This window comes from Paracoccidioides lutzii (genome assembly GCF_000150705.2).
Source record: "Paracoccidioides lutzii Pb01 unplaced genomic scaffold supercont2.8, whole genome shotgun sequence".
In the NCBI taxonomy this organism is placed as follows: domain Eukaryota; kingdom Fungi; phylum Ascomycota; class Eurotiomycetes; order Onygenales; family Ajellomycetaceae; genus Paracoccidioides; species Paracoccidioides lutzii.
In genome coordinates, this window is record NW_015440954.1 from 461,490 (window position 1) to 484,944 (window position 23,455).

The window sequence follows — 23,455 nt, forward strand, 5'->3', positions numbered from 1 at the left end:
ACAGCGCGGCGGCTCACTTGGCGTGACTTGATTGGTTCCCTGGGAGCGTTCTCTGGGGTACCTCAGGCTACCAAGATCTATATGCAAGACTCGGCACTGGAAGCAAGTACAGCCAGGTACCGGGGCCGCGCTCTCGCTCCACTCCGCATTTCCTCCGCGGGGGACGGGTTGGGGTTGGGGTTGGGGGTTGGTTGGCCTTGGGCTAGCCCAGGGAGCGCGTCGCGGGCGGACCCGAATGGCCAGGAGTTGGCCAATGGGAGCAAAGGACGGGCTATGACTCACACTTTGGAGCGGTTCAAATGCGCGCTTGACTTGATTAGGACTAGCCTCTGTGTCGGTGTGCCGGGTTGGGACTAGCGGATATCTGCTCTTTCAGCCTCTCGCGCTAAGCCTCTTTGGGTCACGCGGAGGGCCTACCTTGAATAATAATATTAATAGTTGCCTGATTCCCACTTCTGCTAAAATTTTCTCGTTCTTTCTGCTAAAATTTTCTCGTTCTTTTTCTGTTGTAACCAGCCAGCTTGAGTTCCCCACTCTCAACCTATATATCATCACGACTCCCATCACAACGTTACTCGTTGCATCTAGGCAGGAACCGCTCGCATAAGTCTTCAAATAATCCAATCAGTCGATCAAGAGGACTCTACGACGATGGCTTCTTTCTAAGCCTCTGGCTTTTGCGTTCTATCCTCGCTTCCTGTCTCTCCGAGAAGGACCGATATCGTAGCTTCCATCCAGTTGACAATTCAACCCCTCTCAACTCCCCCTTCAGAGTCTCCTTTCCAAGGACCTCTGGATTTCATAGCTCAGTGTAGCTCGAATTCCTCGCTCCCCGTCACCATTCCACCGTTCGACATCACGTCGTTCAACACGGACAAACTACAGCCACCATGCTCTTCTCAACCCCCATCGTTGCAGCCTCCGGCTCAAAACACTCCGCACTTTCATCAGGACGACTTTGTATTGTACCCCAGTCCTCCCAAGACTGTTCGTCAAGCGCGTCACCTTGCTCAGCGTGCGCCCGTCTCCTCCTCGAGTACCCCTAGGACCCATCCCCAGACTTCTTCGGATCTGTCCTTACCTTGCACTCAAGATCCTCAACGGCATTTGTATCATCCACAGCTGCCGAAGAACGTCGTTTTCAGCGGCTCCCTCGTTCAGGATCCCCGAGTAGCCAAAGTTATTTCGCAGTCTCAAGGGTTCTCTTCGTCGTCGTCTTCAAACCAGTCCAATCCTTCTGGTGTGAGGCCCGCAAGTTTCTACGCTGCTTCGGCCCCCTCCAGTTCACCTCGATCCAATCGTCCCCCAGTTCCATTGTTCAACAACAGCGCGGAAAACATTTCTTATCAGAACTTGACCAGTCAGCAATCCTGTCGTCGCATCATGTCTACCCCTAGTATCCCGCAGGGTAAGTGTATTTTGCTGTCCCCATATCACGCAAATTCTTGCAAGGATGTAAAAGCCAACGCCACTCCAGATTTTGCCGAGCTGCTCGACTTCCCTGCCCATCTTGGTGCAGAGGACTTAATGTCTTCTGCTGGCACTATGGATTTCACTTCCATCAACAATTCTCTCAAGTTGACCGACACGGCCACTGTCTCACCCAAGGATCTGATGTTGGATGTTACTTTCCCTCCTTCGACTTCTTTCACAGATATCAGTACTCCTTCCTTCGATTCTCCCGGTTATTTTAGCCAAAATACTTCGCCTCTTTTCTTCGCAGATTCCGATCTTGCCCCCGGCCACGAGCACTGGGACTCGTTATTCCCTAATGACCACTCTTGCTCAACCATTGAGAAGTCCAACTTGATCCCTACCTTGCCCAAACCTGTTTCCACTTCGGCGTCTTCCTCTTCACCGGCACTGAAGGGTGAATCTTCATCAGAAGGTTCTCCTCGCCCAGGCCGTTCTCATCTTCGTCATTCATCTATTTCAGGCGTGAAGCCTCGTCATCGTGAGAAGCCTCTACCACCAATCGAATATGATCCTAAGGATACCACTGCTGCCAAGCGTGCCCGCAATACCGAAGCTGCTCGGAAATCCCGTGCTCGTAAAGTTGAGCTGCAAATGCAAATGGAGGCCAAGATTGCTGAGCTGGAAGCTTCCCTAGCTGAATCTCGTAAGCGAGAAGCTTACTGGAAGTCTGTTGCTGAAGCTAGGGAGTGAACTCTTTTCTGTCTAGACGTTGACTAAAGTTTTTCTCAATGTGTTGCCTTGTTTGTGTGACTTGATCTGACGAGAAAATCTGATCTACCTCTTGCCAATATTCGTTTTTCGTTTTGTTATTGGAATCATCAGTGATGATGGGAGGTTGGGACAAAGGCCATGTTTTAAGTGGAACTGTCAATTTATATTTGGGTAGAGACGGTGCATGAGCCCTTCTCGTCTCATGCCCTGTATCCTTATATTCTTTGCAGTATCACTTCATCTTCAATCTTCCATATCTGTCGACCGATTTGTTAAATATTTTGCTTTCATTTTTCGGGGTTCGAACTCGACTCGGATCGTGATGGTTCGTTCTCTTTGGATTCTGTTATTGCAGCCACATCTGAGAGACAATCCCCACTTTCTCCTTCGGCCATTTGGCAACTATTGTTTTTTTTTTTTTTTTAATAACCGGCCGGTTCTGACTGTCTCCTCGCCGCTACTTAGGCGGGATTGACTCGTGGCCCAGTTGTGTACTTCTAGTCGAGTTTTCTGTTTTTTCAAACTTCGAGTCCCTCCGCTCACTGCTCTACTATTACCTTCCTGCCTGCTGTATTCCTGATATAATATAGAACAAAACACAAAAAAAGAAAGAGTATAGAATTGATCATTGTTCTCATTCTCTAAACACTGCTCTCTTGTAAGGAATTGGTGATTCACTGACAATGCGAATGAATTCCTCCCAACTCCAAACATAATGTTTCCCTCATGGAAAAGGAAAGTGATACTTCTCCCGGAGAGTTCGGATGGTCAGCGGTGATCACTTCTGCTTGCGGATGGAGTAACTGCATAGTTACGGATACGAAAGATGTCATCACTTGACATTTCAGGGGGTCTTGGCGACGCCCATGTGCACACAAGGATGCAAGAGGGCGGAAAAGCAAGGCAAAAACTGGCTTCAGGTACAGACGCAAAAATTATATGTCATACTAACTCCTTCATTGTTATTTGCAGTGTCTTTACAGAACTAATAAGAAAAAAAGGATTAAAACCCCCACAAGCGAAATAAGGAGTGTAAGGGATAGCCTTTTGAATTTTTCTTGATCCTGGAGCCGCTAGGGAATAAAAAAAAATATGAAACCCCTTTCAAGTTCTGAAGTTCTCACAATTCATCCTCAAGCCAATATGCATGCATGCTCTCTAAAGGAGATCCCACATCCAGAGTCAGACTACATCGTTTTCATCCTCTATTCTAGGCTCTGACGATGTATGAGGGCAATAACTCTGTATTACCTCCGCAATAGCCTTATACCCTTGCGGTTTGGGATGGAAGACGCGTGCCAGACCTGGTTGGTTGGGATAGCGATTGATAGAAAGACCATTTCCGTCATCGTCGTCGTCGCTGTCATTACCGTCGTGTGGATATTCCAAACCTTGCTTATGTTGTACCATAGCAATCCCACAGGCAGCCCGGTAGCCCCAGTCGCCCGAATCCAACGACTGTTGCGCACACGTGTCCACGTCCATGTCCAGGTCGAAACCCGGGTCGAGGGCATCGTCATTAGTCAGGTTGGAGGAGCGGAAATCAACATCGAAAAACCATGTATTATCCCCATCAGTCGGCTTCGATTTACCCGGTTGGCAGAAGAGATGATTCTTGAACTGAGGAGCCCAGTCAACCCAGACAATTCTATCATCCCCCCTTTCGTTGATGATCTCAACCATTCTATTGTTCAGATGGAGGGATACATCATTCAGTTGTCTCCGCAGTTGCACCGTAAGCTTTGGCCGCCACATTTTCCAGTATCCGAAGGACATATTATTGCATTCATCGGTAAGGGCGTCATCGAAGAAGGGACTGTATCCAAGGGCAAGGATGCGAAAGTGCGGGCCAGTCCCTTTTGCCAACAGTTCAACTAACACCTTATCATACGTTTGCGCGAACTCGTCACTATCGATGAGTTTCAGCGATTTGCTCAGCTGCTCAATACAATTTCCCGACCTGATGCCGTAGAAGCGATAAATGCATGCGTTGAGGATATCAAAGAAACCAGCATCGTTACCCCCAATCGACAACGTGACTAGATCTGTACGTTTTAGAGCCTTTATCTGCCTAGCGATGGCCCTTTGCTTGTTGAAGGAAGTGCCCGGTATGCCCATAACGGCTCCCGAGCAGGCGAGGAACTGGAAGGAGTGGTTTTGTCCGAGAACGCCTGTGCGGATCAATTGTATTGGATAGCTCTCTCTAAACCGCCAGCAGGAACGATGAATTTGTTTGCCAGCGGCGATTCCGGCAGCATAACTGTCCCCCAGCGCCGCATAGTTTGTTATCACAGACGGGATTGTTTGATTTTCGGCGACAAAGGCTGTGGCAGGTTTATTTTTTAAAAAGAAATATTTTCCCGTAGTTAGTAATCAGGGTAAGTTGGGTTTGACACTTTGATTGCTTCCCCTTTTTTGGACAACTTACGCGATGGCAACTCCTCTGCATAATAGGCAGAAAGCAGGGAGGCTAAAAAGCAGTATGCAACACAAAACTTTATGGATGTTGAGAAATACATTATCGGAGGGGATTAAAGGTGGAAAATACATAGCAAATCTATCTAAGGGGGGAAGGGATGCCAAAAGGGGGTTGGTAATGATTGTAGAAGTAAGTTGACGATAGCCTCTGTCCCTTTTGCATGTAGCAATCACAACAACAGCATCCGCTTGATACCGGCACAGACAAAACGGGGAAGCATATGTATTTTCATTAAGAAACAGGCAGGATCTATTCTCCATATACTTCTGAGGTTGGACGAAGCCATATCATCCGCCGTTTGTGCTTGCACAAGTTGGTTTGTTTGTTTACTCGGTTCAGCGACAGTTGTTGAAGGGAAGCCATCGCCCTGCTCGACCATATCATATCGCAATATAAAAGGCTGTCTGATATATATATGACTGGCTACACTGCTGTGAGCTGTGATACAGTGGATGACGCTGCCCTCATATCTCTTGGGAAGACGTCGATACACATCATTCTGTTTGATAGTTGGGCGAACCATAGGACGCATAGAATGGAAGATTTCAAGGGTAAAAATGGGGAAAGTGAGTAGAAGAAGTATCTCATCCACGGATCTCATCCTAAAATTGTACCTTTCTGAACCCCAAATAAGGAGAGTTAAATGGGTCGGCACAACAAAGGCTACTTAGCTCACAGCGGGCCCAAGTTGTAAGAAACTGAAGTCCAAACCCGGGATGTTGTCGTTAACTTGTTAAGAGGATCGTGACTATTAGTCAGCAGCCACCTGATCCCGACGAACTCTGTCCTCGGTCCTGACCAGAGCTTGAGCAGTGTGGTTTTCTTATATGCAAGAATGGCAATAAATGACCCATAACTGCTTGGTTTGGATACATGAGGATCCCAATCCTTACTTTGTGGGCTAAGCTGAAAGATGACTTCGGGAATCGTTCAACCGCAGACACTCCGCGGTGATGTCAGTGGGGTATCCGCCCACATTCCAGTGGTCGATTTCTCCAAATGGGTCCCAGAAAACACACCGGAAGAACGGATGAAAGTCGCGAAAGAGATCGTGTCCGCATGCCAGAATGTTGGCTTTGCATATATTATTAATCACGCCATTTCCCCGGAGCGGCTGGCGGAGTTGTTCGCTTGGTCAGAAAAGTTTTTTGCGCTCAGCGCGGAAGAGAAGCTCCAGGCGCCACATCCAGAGGGTTCCTTAATCTATCGCGGATATTCCTGGCCGGGCCTTGAGAAGGTATCTCAGGTGATGAGCGATATAGCTTTGCCAGAGTTGGCGAAGAAGCTACGAGAGGTTACCGATTATAAGGTATCTTTGAGTTATAATAATGTTTTAAGTTTACTGTGCCGCGCTGCTATCATGTAATTTTTGCATTCTTTGCCAGGGCAAAACAGGCATTGCGCTCATATTATATTTATTTTTGCCTGTATAGGAAAGTTACGATATGGGGAGCGACGAAGCTTCGCACCAGCCAAACGTCTGGATTCCCGAAGATACACTCCCTGGCTTTCGAGACTTTATGACCAAGTTCTATTGGGAATGCTTCGGAGTTGCTAGCGACATTCTCAGAGCAATATCCATTGGTATTGGTCTTGAAGATGAGAATCACCTTCTCAAATTGCACTCTGGCCACAACAACCAGCTTCGGCTTCTCCATTATCCTTCTGTGCCTGCCGCAGCGTTGGAAAACGAACAATATGCTCGTATGCCCGCCCATACGGATTGGAGCTCGTTAACCATGCTCTTCCAGGATGACTGTGGCGGTTTGGAAGTGGAAAGCATCGAGCGTCCTGGCGAGTTCATTCCTGCCACCCCGATCAAAAACGCCATTGTTATCAATGTTGGGGACCTGCTCCAAAGATGGAGCAATGGTAAGACTATCTTCTCGTCTCCTGTAACACCCCCCCCCCCTCCCTTCCGGCCTTCCTCTTACGAGAAAGTCCAAATTACGAATAAGAGTGCAATTGAAACCGGAGGATTTCAATGTTTATAATAAAAGTTGGGAAATTATACATATCTCCTGCAATTACATTTTAACTTTTGACAGATCACCTTCACTCAACCTCTCACCGCGTTACAATCCCCCCTCTCGTTGATCGACTTGAAGGAGTCAACCGCATGGTCAGGGAACGTTATTCTATTCCGTATTTTGTCGCCCCGGACCCCACGTCTGTTATTGAGTGCCTTCCCACCTGCACCAGCGAGAGTAATCCTCCCAGATACTTCCCCATTTCGCAGGGCGAGTACAACCGAATTCGGTCCATGATGCACTACCCAAACCCAGCAGCCGAAGCCGGTAGTGGAATAGCGTATTGATAACGGGAGTTCTTTTTGATTTAATGATTTCTATTGTTGCCTATAATTTGCAAGTCAGGTGATCGAAGATGTAAGTTGAATAAACTCTATTTTAACTACGTTAATAGGCGACTCTAGTATAACATACAACCCCACTCAGTTTTAAATATCCGTTGAGTTGTGGACTGGATTGGTGGTTCCAGTTTTGTTTCCTTGTTTCCTGCTAGTCATGCCAGTAATGTTGGGATCTAATGCAATACCCACGTGGCGATGTTATGAAAACCGTTTTTCATGTTATTGGAAAGGCTGGGGGATTCCAATTCACTGGTTAGCAGGGGTCATGACACCGTTGACTTTTCGATTTACTTTCAATAAGACTCTACCAGCTCGTCTATATGTAGCAACATCTTGAATTGAACCTTTTCAACCGTAACCCTACAAATAGAACAGCAGAGCTTAGAAAGTCACATTTTGTCAATAGAGAATGCTTCATTCACATCCTATGTGCAGGTGAGCACATGTACATAACTACTAAAGGACGATAATTAGCATTCTGTAGGGAATTTCACCATCTAGAGGGAGGAGAAGTGCCAGCCGTGCAGGCATGTGAAGAAGCTTAAGTTGGAATTGATGAGAGGAACAATGTTTAGAAGAGCAGCAGGTATGTACAAACACATGCTTGCAGACAAGGTATGAAAATGCTATTCTGTAAACAGACAATTGGGAAAGGCATCAAGAGAAAGGCAAAACAAAGTATCCAGGGGCACTCTACCGGAATCCAGATCCGAAAATTCCAAAGTTAACAAGTCGATAACAGCTTTCAAAAAGATGAACTGAACATTGAACAAAATATTTTGTCCATGCAGCACCGCCCAATTCGCACAATTCAATATCTCTGTTGAAAAATGCCATCATAGCCCGTATAGAGCTAAAAGAATCAACCCAATGACGCCACTCAATATATATTCCAAACAAGCAATCAATTTATTTTCACAAAATATCTTTCAGAAGGTGCTCTCCCAAATCACCATACGTATATGTCCCAAAAATCGTCCCCTCTTTTATTCTGAACCACATCAGTCGAAACATAAATCACACTTTCCTATGTTTTCGTCCTGAGGAGGAATGTATAACTTTGGCGCTTCGTCGCTGTACAAATCTCCTCGCTTCCATCCGAAATCTGATCTTATGTCCAATTTGAACTGCGCCGTGCTCCATGTGGAATTCATCGCACAGGGGCCAATGTCTTCGTCGGGCATGGACGACTCGATGGCTCGAATTTTCGCGCGATTCCGCAGCTTCTCGTTGACTCGGTGGAGAATTCGCGCCCGGAGTATCACGTAGCGGTCAGACATATCTCCAAACGTTTCGAGTGGCTGGACGTTGAAATCGAAAATGGCATTGCATTTGTCGCAATTACGGGGAGCTCTGGCGCACTTGTGGCAAGACAGCCTTTGCGGGTGATTCATGACTTTGCAGTAGACCATGTCCCAAAGCTGCGAGTTTTCGGGGAATTTCAAGTGATCGCACACTTTGACCAAGGAGTTTTGGAGTTGAGGGCCGAAGAAAGCCTCGCGGTCGAAGACTTTGTCATAATCGACACGGATGGTAAAGCATTTCTCTCCTGCTGTTTTGGACACATCATAGGATCCTGTCTCCTTCTCACGTGGAACAATCGAGCAGACGTATCGCCCGTCCGATAGTCCAGAAATTCGACCAGGGAATTCACGGTCGACGAATTCCTGGGACTCTCCGTCGATGTTCTTGAAGTTGGATATGTAGACTCCGGTAATCACGCCGTTACGCATGATTCGCCATTCGCAGGTAATTTCGTCCGTGTCGATCCGCCTCTCGCAGGTAAAGCTAGGAGCACACCCAACAGAGCAGTTTTGTTTCCTCGGATGCATTTCGAGACACCAAATGCAGGCGATGTCTTTGGGTGAGTCGCGCTGCAAGCCCTGAAGAAACTCAAACCGGTGGTATTCCATTGGGAACGGTTCATGGCAGGGACGACAGAAGAACATATCAGACGTCTGGGGAAAGTCCATTGCTCTCAAGTCGCCGTTGGCGAAGAACCGATACGCTCCTGCCAACCGTCCGTTAGTCCGTACTCCTGCCGCCCAAATGCCGCTCATGCTGCGATTTATGTATATGACTTACCCTTGGAAGCTAGGGCAAGTGAGGCGCAGTCTGCCGGGCCCAGGCAGCTCACGATTTTGAGCAGGATTTCGGGCGGGAGGTTAGCTAACCCTGCCCCGTTGCCTCTTGGGGTGGAACGCCGAGTGTTGCTTTTCTTCTTGTCGCGGCTTCTGCTCTTCTGGGCTTGACGCCTGTTGGCTTTGCGACTACAGCTCATAGTTAGGAACATGTTTCCATGGAGCGGAGAGCAGATGGAAAACTTACGCAGACATTTGTGCAGATGAATAGGTAAAAGGAGTGCCTGTTGGGATGTTCTTGTGATAAATTAAAATACAGGATGTGGATGTGTGTATATGAATAAGTTGAATATATATATAGCGGTGCTTTTTCCCCACAATCCTATACCAATAGGTTGAAATGATGTCGGAGTGGAGGAGCTTTGCTTGGGAAATGGAAGAAAGGGAGTCCCAACACCTCCTGTATACTCCAGCGAAAGGTTAAAATGATCTAATGAGAGACCTTGATCAGCGATCTTAAACTGTAAACGGGTTGTCAAATGGCGAAGAGGCATATTTAGAATTCAACAATTGGGGGGGGGGGGGGGGTTCCCGGCGCTGGGGGAACTGCAGGTATGCAACGCTTGCTAATAGTTTCCGGCATAATGGGAGTAAGCCCATTCATCCAGATGGACTGGATTGGAGAGTAAGACGTCAATATATACATATCTCCCAAGTAGGAAATAATGCCTGGAGATAAACTCTGGTTTTCTCCCTGACCTGGAAAAATGACGTCAAAATTGGATTTCACTGCGAATCCGTTTACCGTGAATAAATATATCAATGAGACCGCCCACCACCCCATCAAACTCATCGCCGCTACAGCGGATGCAGAAGCAAATACCTTCCAGATGATATATATGCAAAACAAGCAGACGGCATGCAAAAGAGCTCTAGTCAGATAACGCTCTGATGCAGATACAACATGGGCTGTCGGCCAGAGCATTGCAAAAAAGCCGTCCCAATTAGACATAAGTCTATGATTAATAAGAAATGACATTCAAGACTTCGAGCACTTGACGTGACAAGGTTTGCCAATAATACGCAAACGAGGAACGGATGGATATATGGATGGGGGTTTATTAACGATTGACACTCTGGAGGAATTTCCCCTCCCAGACGGCTATCAGATAAAACACTGTCATGGCTGAAGCTATCCTATACAACTATACTTCTCAACAGGAAATTAGTCCTTTCACTACAGGAATTGAACTAAGGGACAACGAACGTCTTTTTTCTTCTTTTTTTTTTTTTTTTTTTTTTTTTTTTTTTTTTTAAAAAAAAAAAAAAAATAAATAGTCTGCACCCTGGGGAATCGTCGTTTATTTTTTTGCACAGCAAGCTGATTGTATAGCGGTTTTTGGTGAAGGTTAGTAAGTACATGGACCAAAGTTGGGTCAGGTTAAGCTTAATTAAACTTCGGGGTTAACGGTCAAGCAAGCATCGCGCAGATCACAATGCAACAGCGTTACCACCTCACAGCCACGATTAGCCAATTGAATCTAGTATTTGTGTCATTCTAGAAGGGATTCTGATATCCGCAGCCTATTTTAAACCCCACCAACCTGATTTGACATCGTAAACGTCAACCTGCACCCAAACATACAAAAAGCATTCGGACATACGCTGGATCCAAACGGACCCTTGAAGCGAGACAATTCCTAACACTTGAAGATGATGAAAATTGGGGTAGAGAATTAGAACGACTGGTGTCAGAAGAGAGAGAAGCTGAGGGATTTGTGTAAGGGTCACTACCACTATGGTGTAGATAAAGAAGATGATTTGGGGAGAGAAATCGAGATGGTGGTGAATGCCATAAATATATGGTTGTATAGACGTTTAATGAAAATAATTGAAAGCAAAAGAGGAGCATCAGAAAGTACCTCGGAAACATACATAAAATTGACACTCTTGCCCCTCTCTATCACCAAAAATATATTATTTTCGTCTCTCGCTTAGACCGCGACAAGGTGGTCGTGCCGAACTGCTCATCTTGCAGCTCAACCTCCTATCATGTCAGTATCCACAGGAGCCACTGTAACGTCAAGGTGAAATGTCAATGACGGACAGAGGAAAGTAGATAGATTGGGTGGGGTAGCAGTTGCGAATAAGCCAAAGTCGAAACAGAATAACAATTACGCGACGTCTATTCGCTGAGAGATGGTTGTGCTCGGTGCTGTGCCATTGGAATATGAGATTCGGATATAAAAACTCCTTGAGCCGATCAGGAAGAGAGCTGAGAACTCAGATTACAGGAGGGAGCTCATATTCCTCCATACTCCGTAGTGAAATAAGCAGCCGGGAATCCTGTTTCCAACATGATACAATATCGGGAGTCAATGCCCAACTGCCGTTCCGCGACACCGAATTTCTGCGGCTGCTGGAATGACGTCAATGCCGAAATTAGTGTTTCTCGGTTGGTTCAAGCATCTTCCAATTGGCTGTCCGGAACCACAGGATGATCCGACCCCGTTTTCTTTTGGGCCTAAGCTGTATCTGGATAGCTCCTGCTTCGTCACGTGCCTCGCTGTCTGGCCCCGGGAATTGAGATACAAAAAGAGTTCGCCGCAGCTAAAGCATCACGAATACGAAAATCTTGGAACTTGGCTGACGTTTACATATTTAACAGATGTTTGAGGAGATAGAGAGGGTGCCTTGACCAATTGCAGCCTGATACGGCCCTCTGACTCACGCTTGGATTTCATACTTCTATATATAACCACCATGCACATCCAAGGGCAGAATTAATTTCCCTGTATTTTGCCGGCAGTTCTTCAAGCGGCCGGGTCACAAGCCGCCATCTGACCTTATACAGCTTTCCTGCAGTCCGCGGTATGCAGCAGCTATGTCTAATGGCTCCACAAACCGTGTCCAGCTGAAGGCCTCTTCGTGTGCGTCTCCTACAGTGCGGGGTCCCCAAGAGACAATAGAACTGCTAACGGTCATTCCAGCCTCAAAGCCAACGTTCCATTTCGCTGCCGGCCTGGCCTCTGGCCTCACATCCGCCGTCCTTCTCCAGCCTGCCGACCTCCTAAAGACAAGAATCCAGCAAGGACGCCAGACGTCCTCCCTTCTCACCACCGTTCGCAAAATCCTTGCATCGTCCCAGCCAATCCGCGGTCTCTGGCGAGGGACACTACCCTCCGCGCTCCGAACCGGACTTGGGTCCGCTCTCTACTTTTCTACTTTGAATGCCTTAAGGCAAGCGGTATCAAATAGGGACACCTGTGTGTTGCTTTATAGCCAATATGATACCCTGCCGAAACGCACTTCCGCACTTCCCCAGCTCTCACACACGGCAAATCTCGTGACGGGGGCCCTTGCTCGAACAGCTGCAGGTTTCGTCATGATGCCTGTCACTGTGCTCAAAGCACGTTATGAATCAGACTACTACGCATACCGGAGCCTTTGGGGAGCCGGTCGGGACATCGTGCGAACTGAGGGGTTTCGTGGGCTATTTTCGGGTTTTGGTGCAACAGCCATTCGTGATGCTCCATACGCCGGCCTGTACATTGTATTTTACGAGCAATCGAAGAAATATCTTTCCTCACTTGGCTTTGGTGGATCTCCGTCGCCGGTATGGCCACCATCCGGGGAGCAGAACACCATAGACACCGCTGAACGGCAATCTACCCCCTCGTCAATATCGGTGAATTTTGTTTCAGGTGCATTGGCTGCTGGCTTAGCGACAGCTATCACCAACCCTTTCGACGTCGTCAAAACACGTCTGCAGCTGATGCCCTACAAATACCGCAATATGGTCCATGCTGTACAACTCATGCTCCGCGAAGATGGAGTGCGGAGCCTCTTTTCAGGCTTGGGTTTACGTATGGGCCGAAAAGCAATTAGCTCTGCGCTTGCCTGGACTGTGTATGAAGAGCTAATCCTGAAGGCTGAAAAGAGATGGCCAGATCAAGATAATATTGAATTGACGCCCTGATCTGCTTTTCGCTTTCATTGATGCAATCCTTGCAATCTCACATGATAACATAACTCGCTAGATTATATTGCATATTATGTGCGTTTAACTTGTTTGACATGTACCCTTATTCGTCTGCTTCTGGGAAGCATGGTTTGGGGAAATGTGGGTCTTGGGTGTCGACTCTTCTCAACAATTCCATGTACCATAGAATGGGGGAAAACGGGCCTGGGTGAGCATTCAAGCCCAGCATTTTGCTAGTATGTACAAATAGTACGATAAAGAAAATTATTATTATTTGGTATCAGGGAATTCACACCAATTGAAAAAAAAAAAAAAATAATAATAAAATAATAAAACTAAAATAAAAAATGCAAAGGAGAAAGCGTTTCCGAAACCGTACATGAGGGCCGGCCCATCTAGTGGGATTATCGGAATGCGGAATGCATGATCCCGACTAGGGATCGACCGCCCTTCCGGCCCGGTCCTAAATTGAAAATGGGGTAGATGAAAATCAAAAATAGAATAGAATAAATAGAATTAAAGTAATGATACGATCCCAGGTCACGTTAGACCAAAGAGTGACCAAAGGTAGTTGCTGCATTAGAGAAAAGTAGCTTATAAAAGTGAAGGGTCGGTTGCTGGATACAAGTAACCCCATCAAATACCGCTCGCTCCCTTCTCCCCTGTCTCGCCTAAAGCGGACTCAGCAAGTAGCGTTTCATGGTCACCACTGTTTTGTGACGGATTGAACACTTCCTGCTTTTTGTCCGTAATTGTTGGTACAGACATTGTCCCAGTGCAGCTCGACGCTGATGCTGCCATTGACGATGTTGTAGCAGCAGAGCACCATATCCACTTCAACAATGATAAAGGGGAGAAATAATTCGTCAGAGGCTTGAACAGACAGCATAAACAAGAAAGATCGTTTCAGTAAACAGGAGACAGAGAGTGCGAATCTGGTACGTAGATAGATTGAAAATTGTGCAACAATGCTCAAATCCTAGATTTATAAACAGATTTGAAATGAAGATTGAAAAAAAAAAAAAAGAAAAAAGAAAAAAGAAAGGCAACTGCCAGAGGGGAATACGGAATGACAGCAACGAATTTACCACAGCCAAGCACCACACCGTGGTGACTTCTTCCGCGACGGTCGAACTAAAAACATCTCATCCCGATCCCTGACCCGGACGCCTACATGTGGCTGTGGGGAAGGAGGGGCAATCAGTAGCTTTTGGCGGTCTCGTAGAGTCCGGGTATGTTCGAATAGATCCTCTTGCACATCGTCACTAATCATGCGCTTAATAAGAATGAATCCCCCATCGCGCTGCGAGTGCATTGATTAGCTATTTGATCCGTTCATGGCTGGTGATAGTTAAAGTTTTTTGGGGTTTTTGACGCCGGGGGATGAATGAATGGACGCCAGAAGAAGATACAGAAAATGAGGGCCAACGTAGGGGATAAAGGGGACACTCACATCATCCCATTCCCACGGTATCTGGAAGGCATCTAGTGTTTCTGGTGAAATATGGTGGTGGGAAACCTAAAGTGGGTTCGTTAAGTATGGACACATTTTGATACTTGGGGAATATCGGACTTAATGCTTAACACACCTTGATATATGTTGGCTTTTGGGTTGGTCGAGCAATCGGGGTCGCTATCGATTTCCCTTCTCCCTTGAGGATGGCCGTAATTTGATCATTAGTATAACCGGCCTTCGCAAGCGTCGCCCTAGCACGGGTTTCAAATTCTTTGTCTGCTTTTTCTTTTTCTTTCTCTTCTCTTTTCTTCCTGTCTGCTTCAGCTCTATGGTAATCTTCGATCGCCTGCTTCTTTAATTGAGTTTCGTATTCTTTGCGCTTGTTTTCCTCGGCCTCCTGTTTGGCTCGTTCAGACTCTACCTTCTGGCGAATCCGCTTCTCACGATCCTTTTCAGCTTCTTCTTCATCCTTGGCTTGCGCGCGCCGCACCAGAATCTGGTCGTCAATGAACCTTTGCGTTTCTAGGTCATGTTGCATTTGGAGTAACCTTTCTATCTGTACTTCGGTTTCTAAATCTCGGCGAGATGCGCTACGTTCCTTGCGTTCGCCCCTGTGGTCCGTTCGGTCCTTTATCCGTTCTCTTTCGCGCTCCACTTCCCGTTCCCTATCCCGAATTCGCCTCTCTCGGTCTTTCTGCAGCTCTTTTATCTGATCATCTAATTTCTTCGCCCGGTCTTCTAGCAAGGCTTCCTCGCGCCGCTCCACAAGCCTTAACCTATCTAGTCGGAGCTGATCCTCGAAATCGACGTGAGGAGAACGGGATGTGGATCGTGGTCGCCGATGGTGGCGGAGTTGCTCTATCTGGTCTTCTATGCCTAGAAAGACGTCATCATCGACGAATGCTCTTGGCCTGGCACGGACGTGGGAATGGGAACGCTCGCGACTCGGGGAGCGATTGTCGTTAACGATATATATGTTGTTGCTTTCTCTACCATGAGGACCCATGGACGAAGCACGTCCACGTCTATGTTTTGGCACCCCCAAGGTCCCGATTTTGGGCGCACGTGAATGAGAACGTTGACGTACCCTAGTATGTTGTCGAAACCGAAGCGAGTCATCGTCTGATGAGGAATATGAGGAGTTTTCGAAGAAAACTTGAGGGGGAGCCATGATGCGGTACTCCGTTGCTTTAATAGTTGAAAAGAAACAGCGTTGATATTAATTAATAAGGCTTGTCGACGCTAGTAATGACCGCTTCTTCTTCCACCAGACACAGAGTGGCTGAGGATGGAGGTATCGCCAAATTGTTTGAGCGTCAATATTGTAGGAAAAATTGATTTCAAAGTTGGCCGGTCGATTTACAGTGTGACACAAAACGACAGGCAAAGAGAACAATATATCCGTAGGGAGGTTGGGTAAGCGTTCTGCAGCGCTCAGGTAAAAATGCGTGAAAGGGGAGAAGTTGGCGAATAATAAAACACACAGAAAAAGTGATTACTTGTTTCACGTTGTCGGTAGTTAGAAGCAATGCCTTATTTATGTGGTCTCTTGCTAGTGTTGGACCTGACGCGGAGATTTGAAGGATCAATTGTTTCGACCCGAAGCGCGGGATCCTTGGGCTGCTGCCAGCCAAATGACCAGCAGTTGGGTATCAAGAAGGCGCTGGTGATCAGAGAAGGGAGATATGTTTCTGGTTTCCCAAGCACAAGGAATGATAGAAGATTTGATTGTGGGGAGTTGGGGAATGTTAGAAGAAAGAAGGGAATGAACTTCCGCTGGATGATGATGTTAGTGCTCAACGATAACTAGTGTCGGTGAGACCTTGACCAGTCACTAATAGTAAATAATTAAACGGCAGCGAGCGAATTTCTGAATATTTTCCTAAGACCAACGTCGTGGGAGGATTTAAACGGTATCACGATAAGAGTGTTTCTGGTCCAGTGGAGATGAAGTTGGAGCCTTGGAGGGCACTGGCCAGTTTCGAACAGCGGGGCACCCTCTATAACGTCGGTGAATCGAGGCTTACTGCGTAGGTATGCATCGATTTAAGGGCCCGGCGGGAAAAGGGCGGCGCCACCTGAGCGACCAGTTGACCTGTTTTCAGCCCCAGACAGGTCGAATCATAGAGGCTCGGGGACAGGAACCCAGCATTGCCAGGAAAATGTAATTGGCCAACCTTAAGCCTCTCTGCATCACGAGCAGACACAGATTGGATGTGCGCCTGAACCTTTCAAGGTTGGAACTCTTCAGCTTGAGATGCCCATCTGAGCCGTTAATTAGTGCTGCTGATAGCTTTGCTTGCTTGCCTCCGAGCACTGAACAGCTGCCTGATGACAGATCAGGACTCCTGCCTTTGGGGCCGGGTAAATAGATCAGATTAGTTAGTTATCTGTGAAGCCTAAATATCCCAAGTATTTACCAGCAAGAAGGCTGGCAATTTTCTTTGCATGAAGAACGAAGGATCCGGTCGAAACACCGCAGGTGCTCAAGAGTGAGTCACTAATCATTCATGAACAGAAACCATCTATGACTTGCTCCACACTTAATCATAGCCTTAGTTGGATACCGCTACTCCGTACTCCGTAGGGTATCCATGGCGGGCCATAACCTTGGAAAACGCTGTGATATTTTTCGGCATTTGAAGAGGTTAGCAGGATGTCATCTATTTAACAGGATCCACAACAGTCAATATTGGGTCAACGGGTTTGGGTTTTGTCCTTTGCGGACCCTCCACCGCAAAATCGGCCCTTCGCCTAAAATGTCTCCATCAATTTATCCGTGCCTGATTGCCGCCTGGCGGCGCCAATAACTAACTACATCTTATCACGATGTTGGGCGTCCTCAACCAACTCCAACAGTCCGTCCTGCGGATGACAAGAAGAAGGGAATGTTAGGCAAAACCAACAGATGAGATGAAGCCTGGCTTTAATCTTGGCTTTACAGTTTTAATGGTGAATTTCAATGATTGGTACGTTTGACTCAACAGAACCACTGATCTTCTCAAGTTACTCATCTTCTGGTCCCCGTCATCGGGCACATAGGCAGATACTATATTTTCATGAACGTTGACTTTCTCTATATCTGGTTATAGCTGTCTATGTAATGTCCTTCTGCCATGAATTTTCAAACCAAACTTGCTATGTACCTCAACAATTCATGTTTCCATTTGCAGCCAGCCAGCCCATATTGCCTAGCAATTCCAATTCCTATTCCCTTGTTTCTCAAAAAATCTCTCCCCTCCACACTTCTAACGACAACCGTCTGAAGAGAAAACGGAAATCAAGAGCTCCCTAGATAAAAAATGAATGTATGAAACTAAGATGATTAACATACACACACATTCTAATAAAGCGGATGTAGCTGGCCCCCCTGAGCATAAGCTCCAGATCCCGTTTGAGTGACATACCGACAGGACCTTCAAGAGCCCAATCCAGCTGGTTTCCTCAAAGTCCGAGGCGATCTTATTAATATACCTAACCAGGCTGTGACTGCAAGATCCCGTGCGGTTGGATGCCCGACTTTGCCTAGGAATAAAGCATTCGATTTTCGGCATAGGACGGTGCCCTGCATTATGTTCTGCTTGGTCGCACTCGCGATATATGGGAATTGCATAACTGAAAGCGCAAATATTCACCCCAATGTCAATATCTAGTGACACCTAGATGTGTAGAACATTTCACCCGCTTACCACCACCATCCTCTGTCTGACACCATAGTCTGATATCCATTCCTGCAACAATACCTATGTCAGCCACAGCAGGGCATCATCCAGTATCGTTATTTATCTGCAACACAAGAAATTTTGGGGAGGTTTAGCACTACATCAAATAATGGGCCATTACTGTTGGCTTAAGGGGTAGGAAATATGGTGTAATGAAACGCTTATGCTTGGAGTTGGATAGGGTAATTTAAAAGAAGAGGAACACGGTTGTTGTGGATATAGCGATTATCGAGTTATGAATCGGATAGAACAGTAAAGTTTCGACGGCCATGCTCAGTACGTCTGCGGCAAGCTTAGAATGAATCAAGCTTTGACAACTGTTCTCCACTCCTCACAAGATAAATGTTCGCAATGCTTCCCTTCCCACGACTCAAGATGCCGCCTAACCGTTCCAGATCAACGATGGTTCGCAGCGCAGTTACCCGTCCCTGGATAGGATAGCTCAATGTATCCATAGGTGACCAAACGAAATGACGGACTCTATCTGAATCTGACCGATGTGCCCCTGCGCTTGCCCCTAAACAACCGCGAAGATACGGAAGCAGGGATAGTCGCCCCTCATCGGCTTCTATGGACAGGTAGCCGTTCAAGATATAAAGCCAGCCCTAAACCCATCCGGCACCAAGCTCATTCGTAGATGGCGTTTTATGGGCATACTTTGAATAGCACGATATATAGGGCTTTTAATTTAGGTCCAACCGCATCGTCATGCCTTTCCACCAGGCTGAAATATTTGGTCAATGTGCTGCCGGCTATTCTTATGTGTTGTTTCCAAATAATGCAGCTTTTTCTCAAGACCGGCGATGTCTGTCTTCAACGCATTTGTCTCGGCCGACAATCGTTTATTCACGGTCGTAATGGGGCTTGCGACAAACCTAAATGGGGTTTGTAAGCAAAAAAATTCCCTTTCTTATTCTTTCCTCGTCGCGGGCCGGAGGAACTGAAAAATGGAAGTCGGGAAAGATGAGGTCCAGCTAAAAGTGAATCCATACATTTTGCCAACGCCTTCATATACATTGGTTCCCTTGGGTAACTGGCTAATCTCGCTCGACGTAAGTTCCAGCAAGCGTAATTCCCGCTGTTTTCCCGAGATCTGTGATTTAACTACGTTGATTTGTTGTTGGGCAGCAATGGCGCGGGTTTCAATTTCTTGAACGAGCTATATTTCCAAAGACAAAGCAAGGAGTGTCAGAACAATAACCGCCATTGACAGTAGGAATGGACAGCATTAGAGGATAGTAAGTTGCGGCTCACCTTTTGAAGCGCTTCTGGAGGTATGGACATTTTGAAAGAGGAGGTCGTGAGGGCGAGAAAAACGGGAGATATGAGTGTTCAAGGAATAGATCAGATTTTAATGAGGCGGAATAATAGGAATGCAAGTTATCGATTTCTTCCCAATATTATGTTGAATGACCCCAGTCCAGGACCTTGAGAAAGGCGATTGGAAGTTACAGATAAAGTTACGAGGAGGCTTGTTCGCAAAATGGTTTCCGTCAACATCATCGTAGATCACATGATGAATTTCCATTGCACGTGATTTGTATGTCGCCTTCAGCTTGGACGTGTATTATTGACGTTATTTTTCTTTTTCTTATGAAGTTAAATAACGTATTGTATTATGGACTCGATTTGTCAATGAAAATTTAAATATTCTATATAATAGATGCACAACATATAGAAGAATATAAATTACAACCAAGAATTTAAAAATATAAGAAATTGAGTGAGATGATAGTGTTGAAATTTTTCAAAATTGTATGAGAAATGGACGAGTTCGTTCGGGTTCGTTGGGTTGTTGGATCAGAGAGTAACTAACTAGATGATCTATTGTCATCAAACCACCACAAACTTGCCTCGCGACCAGGTCGGAGGGCCAGTCTCCTTGGGAATAGCAGTGGGTTTCCGCGCATGAAAGGAGGTAGTTTATACCAAGTCCTTTTTAAAAGACTTTTCCCTGTCAATTCGAATCTTTTAGCACCTTGCCTGTGAAGATAGTCGTGCGAAGCGTAAATTGTTTCACAATTATTATCAAACGACAATGTCTAAAGCGCTGTCAGTCATCGGCAGCCTCATGTTGTACGGTAAGTTAGCCAACATATAAACGTCCCTCTTTAACCACAGTAGCGTCCTCTGCCTGCTAATATGGAAGCATTATGTAGCAGCTGCGGCTTCTGGGCTCGGGATTGAAGACACAAATACCTTCGACCCGAAGTATATGGAATCCCTAGAATCAGATGCCAGCACAGAAACCATAACGAACATTCTCGTCCAATGCATCAACTTCCAAAAGCAGCAGAAGCTACACGGATTAATCATGACATTAGTATTCATGATCATCTTCCCTCTGGGCGCGTTGTCCCTTCACCTTCCGCTAAAACTCCGCGTACCCCTTAATTTCCACCTGCCGATCCAGATCGTGGGCGTAATTATGATGGTAGGAGCAACAGCACTGGGGATCCGATTGACATTGGAGGTGCACTTGTGGAATCTGCTACGTGCCCATGTCGCCTTGGGGGCCCTTGCAATGGGCGCAATCCTAATAATCCAACCTACCCTGGGTATTATACAAAGTCGCTGCTCTGAACTTGGGGTAGAGGTTAACAAGAGCAACTTGTGTGGCGTTATGCATAGATGGATAGGGAGGGGAACAATACTTTTGGGCATGGCTAATGCTGGCATCGGGTTCCTGGTCGTGGGTATTGGGACAAGCATAGAAGAGGGCTCGCTGACAAGGAGCTTTGTTTTGATGGGGGTCTTTACGTCGTTGTGGTTCTTGGTTGTATTGGTGGATTTCCACCGTGGGCTGGGCGAGAATGGCGCCCGGCGTAAACGGTAGTTGAGACGGTATTGGAGACGGCGGTCGAGATGAAGGCTGCAAAGTTTGTTAACGAGGAATTCGATCCATGCGTGACTTGTGAAAAGGCCCACTCTCTAGAGAATTGAGCAAAACGGCCCGCATTTGTTGAGCAGTTCTCTCCAACCAATGTCTTTATGTTGAGTAATTACTCCGAAAGTGGTCAATTTGTAAGTATCAGTTTCTCTAGAACACACAGTAAACTGTTAGGTGATACCGCGGCTGTCAGCGACCCTAATTCGTGCCTCCCTATATATCTATTTTAGATTTCGGCTAGCTAGTTCACACAACACCAACAACGTTGTCCTCCATGAGGATATGAGCCCGGCGATTGGAAGAAGCTGCGAATAACGTGCTAACAACGTCTCTACGAATCGTTTAAACGTGCCTAGACCCTCTTTTGGATGCTTGGAAACCATGGTCAATCTCAGATCAGGTAGAATGCCTGATTTATCGAGGGGATATGTACCACCTAGGGCAGGCTCAGCAAACACCTATGATGACGGATCCTTATATGTCCCGCAACGAACCGCTAAGAGAACGAAATCAGTGTCGAATGACGAATTTGAAGACCCGGTTGAAGGCATAGAGATGTCTGACAATGTGGGCGGCCCAAGCGGCCAAGGCTCTGGCCATGATGACTCAGTGAGTGAAGAAACTCACATGAAGCTGGAGATCACGCGCCTTCAGCCCGAAGTCGAACGAATGAGAGATAGTAGAGGAGAGCCTTCTACCGAAGAGGTCAGAGCGGATCTGGCGAACTACCTCCATTGAAAGTGATGGACGCTTGCGATAGTGAAGATCCTTAGCGAATTTAGGGACCAAGTGGGGTGGATCAAGAAGCCTTTTACTGACTGGCTCTACAAACTACCCAATGTGGAAAGAAGTAAATATCCTCCTCGCAGTGAAGCAACCTGAAACCGATGGTATACGGGAAGAAAACAGAAGTCTTCCGATGAGCACACCAGTATGAATATGCGACGGTTTTCGTCAGAAAGAAATATCCAGCTTTACAGCTATATGTGGTCTGCAATCACCTCACAGGCTAAATCTCATTTCTCAATGCCTCGAGATTATCTATTTGTCTGCTTATGCTCTATGGTCTGTCATCAAGGATAACTTCTCAGAGAGGCCTGCAGTCCGGAGAACTCGACTATTTGAGGAGTTGGTTGGAATGACAGCGAAGTCAAAGGGATCTGTTAAGGCATTTATCAAATGTTTAATTGCCATCGGAACTGAGTGTGCCCGTATAGGATATCAAGTGCAGGATTTCATGCACTTTGACCGACTTCTTACAGGAGTTAGCAAGGAATGGGCTTCTTTTATAAGGTACTGTATGGATCAAATTGAGAAAGATGATACGGCTCAAAGATCTTGACTCTAATCTCTTGGGTCTATGCTATGATATCTAACTACGACTGCCAGCTGCCGGTGAACCTCCTAAAATGAATATGAAGACGCCTGTGAATAATGCTCAAGACTCTTTGAAAAAGAATAAGAGCGCAAGGACAAGCACTTCCAGCCTGAGACAAGAGGCAGAAATGCAATCAAAACATGCTATCACTGCCAGAAAGTTGGCCACATACACTCTGAATGTTGCTTGAAATTTCCGGAAAAACGCCTTGCTTCAAGGGTAAGAATAAAGACAAGGATAAGGATGGGACTGGTTCCACCCCAGTTCAAAACATCGTCGAGAGGTATTCCGCACAAACGGAGAAGGCTTATTCTAGTGGCCAGACTGGTGGAGAGACAGGGTCCTATACTGCGGTTCGGGAGCTTACGCCACACCTCGCAAAGAGATCATCGAGACTAAGCCTGAAAAGGTCACCGCCAGTCACATCAGAAATGGCAGACGGAACTACAGTCCCCGCTACGGCTGTAGCCGCAGCTGTAGAGAAGGTTGATATACCTTCTGAAGGGGCGAAAATCCCGTTGAGTGATCTTCGAATGGACACATCCACCATTTGCACCAATCACCAGAACAGCGAAGCCAGCGATGAGATTTTTCATTTATGTTGCGGGTGATAAGCCGTACGCTATATGATGAGAAGGGACCTACCTACTTTGTGGTGGTGGTGGCGGTGGTGGGGGGAGAGGTGCCAAGCAATGGGAATAATGGCTGAGGCGAGGTCTCTTTCTGAGATTATTATGCCTGGCACAACCACAATCAAACGGTTTCCATGAAGCCTCTAACGAAAGTCTGCGTGCGCTTGCTTTCGTTTGAGAAGAAGAGATTGGATTAGTGGAGGTATTCCTTATCTTGCGGCCTAGAGCGAACGCATGGGAAGTACAGGAATAAACTGAATTTTGTGTGTGTTTTGCT

General features: G+C 46.6%; 10 protein-coding genes across 10 annotated transcripts; 5 read left to right on the plus strand and 5 right to left on the minus strand.

Annotated features, from left to right (window-relative positions):
• Window positions 1-81: 81 nt before the first annotated feature.
• On the plus strand, window positions 82-2,166 carry PAAG_03094 (cross-pathway control protein A; the record flags this gene model as incomplete). Its single annotated transcript, XM_015844846.1, has 3 exons — window positions 82-337; window positions 589-723; window positions 773-2,166. 3 exons carry the CDS (start codon window positions 82-84, stop codon window positions 2,164-2,166), a joined length of 1,785 nt encoding a protein of 594 aa, XP_015702052.1.
• A 1,203-nt stretch (window positions 2,167-3,369) lies between these two features.
• On the minus strand, window positions 3,370-4,706 carry PAAG_03095 (hypothetical protein; the record flags this gene model as incomplete). The annotated part of the gene is made up of 2 exons (XM_002794504.1): window positions 3,370-4,511; window positions 4,616-4,706. The coding sequence occupies 2 exons, from the start codon at window positions 4,704-4,706 to the stop codon at window positions 3,370-3,372; spliced, it is 1,233 nt and encodes a 410-aa protein (XP_002794550.1).
• An 873-nt stretch (window positions 4,707-5,579) lies between these two features.
• On the plus strand, window positions 5,580-6,983 carry PAAG_03096 (hypothetical protein; the record flags this gene model as incomplete). The annotated part of the gene is made up of 3 exons (XM_002794505.2): window positions 5,580-5,975; window positions 6,100-6,538; window positions 6,715-6,983. 3 exons carry the CDS (start codon window positions 5,580-5,582, stop codon window positions 6,981-6,983), a joined length of 1,104 nt encoding a protein of 367 aa, XP_002794551.1.
• A 1,055-nt stretch (window positions 6,984-8,038) lies between these two features.
• PAAG_03097 (hypothetical protein) lies at window positions 8,039-9,330 on the minus strand (the record flags this gene model as incomplete). Its single annotated transcript, XM_015844847.1, has 2 exons — window positions 8,039-9,048; window positions 9,123-9,330. 2 exons carry the CDS (start codon window positions 9,328-9,330, stop codon window positions 8,039-8,041), a joined length of 1,218 nt encoding a protein of 405 aa, XP_015702053.1.
• A 2,672-nt stretch (window positions 9,331-12,002) lies between these two features.
• On the plus strand, window positions 12,003-13,097 carry PAAG_03098 (solute carrier family 25 member 38; the record flags this gene model as incomplete). The annotated part of the gene is made up of 1 exon (XM_002794507.2): window positions 12,003-13,097. One exon carries the CDS (start codon window positions 12,003-12,005, stop codon window positions 13,095-13,097), a length of 1,095 nt encoding a protein of 364 aa, XP_002794553.1.
• A 407-nt stretch (window positions 13,098-13,504) lies between these two features.
• PAAG_03099 (hypothetical protein) lies at window positions 13,505-13,868 on the minus strand (the record flags this gene model as incomplete). The annotated part of the gene is made up of 2 exons (XM_015844848.1): window positions 13,505-13,563; window positions 13,745-13,868. 2 exons carry the CDS (start codon window positions 13,866-13,868, stop codon window positions 13,505-13,507), a joined length of 183 nt encoding a protein of 60 aa, XP_015702054.1.
• A 316-nt stretch (window positions 13,869-14,184) lies between these two features.
• PAAG_03100 (hypothetical protein) lies at window positions 14,185-15,727 on the minus strand (the record flags this gene model as incomplete). The annotated part of the gene is made up of 3 exons (XM_015844849.1): window positions 14,185-14,403; window positions 14,554-14,619; window positions 14,690-15,727. 3 exons carry the CDS (start codon window positions 15,725-15,727, stop codon window positions 14,185-14,187), a joined length of 1,323 nt encoding a protein of 440 aa, XP_015702055.1.
• Window positions 15,728-18,984: 3,257 nt separating this feature from the next.
• Window positions 18,985-19,562, minus strand: PAAG_03101 (hypothetical protein; the record flags this gene model as incomplete). The annotated part of the gene is made up of 3 exons (XM_002794510.2): window positions 18,985-19,153; window positions 19,271-19,437; window positions 19,533-19,562. 3 exons carry the CDS (start codon window positions 19,560-19,562, stop codon window positions 18,985-18,987), a joined length of 366 nt encoding a protein of 121 aa, XP_002794556.1.
• A 754-nt stretch (window positions 19,563-20,316) lies between these two features.
• PAAG_03102 (hypothetical protein) lies at window positions 20,317-21,114 on the plus strand (the record flags this gene model as incomplete). Its single annotated transcript, XM_002794511.2, has 2 exons — window positions 20,317-20,359; window positions 20,438-21,114. 2 exons carry the CDS (start codon window positions 20,317-20,319, stop codon window positions 21,112-21,114), a joined length of 720 nt encoding a protein of 239 aa, XP_002794557.1.
• A 435-nt stretch (window positions 21,115-21,549) lies between these two features.
• On the plus strand, window positions 21,550-23,157 carry PAAG_03103 (hypothetical protein; the record flags this gene model as incomplete). Its single annotated transcript, XM_015844850.1, has 5 exons — window positions 21,550-21,873; window positions 22,078-22,121; window positions 22,177-22,466; window positions 22,558-22,727; window positions 22,765-23,157. 5 exons carry the CDS (start codon window positions 21,550-21,552, stop codon window positions 23,155-23,157), a joined length of 1,221 nt encoding a protein of 406 aa, XP_015702056.1.
• Window positions 23,158-23,455: the final 298 nt, after the last annotated feature.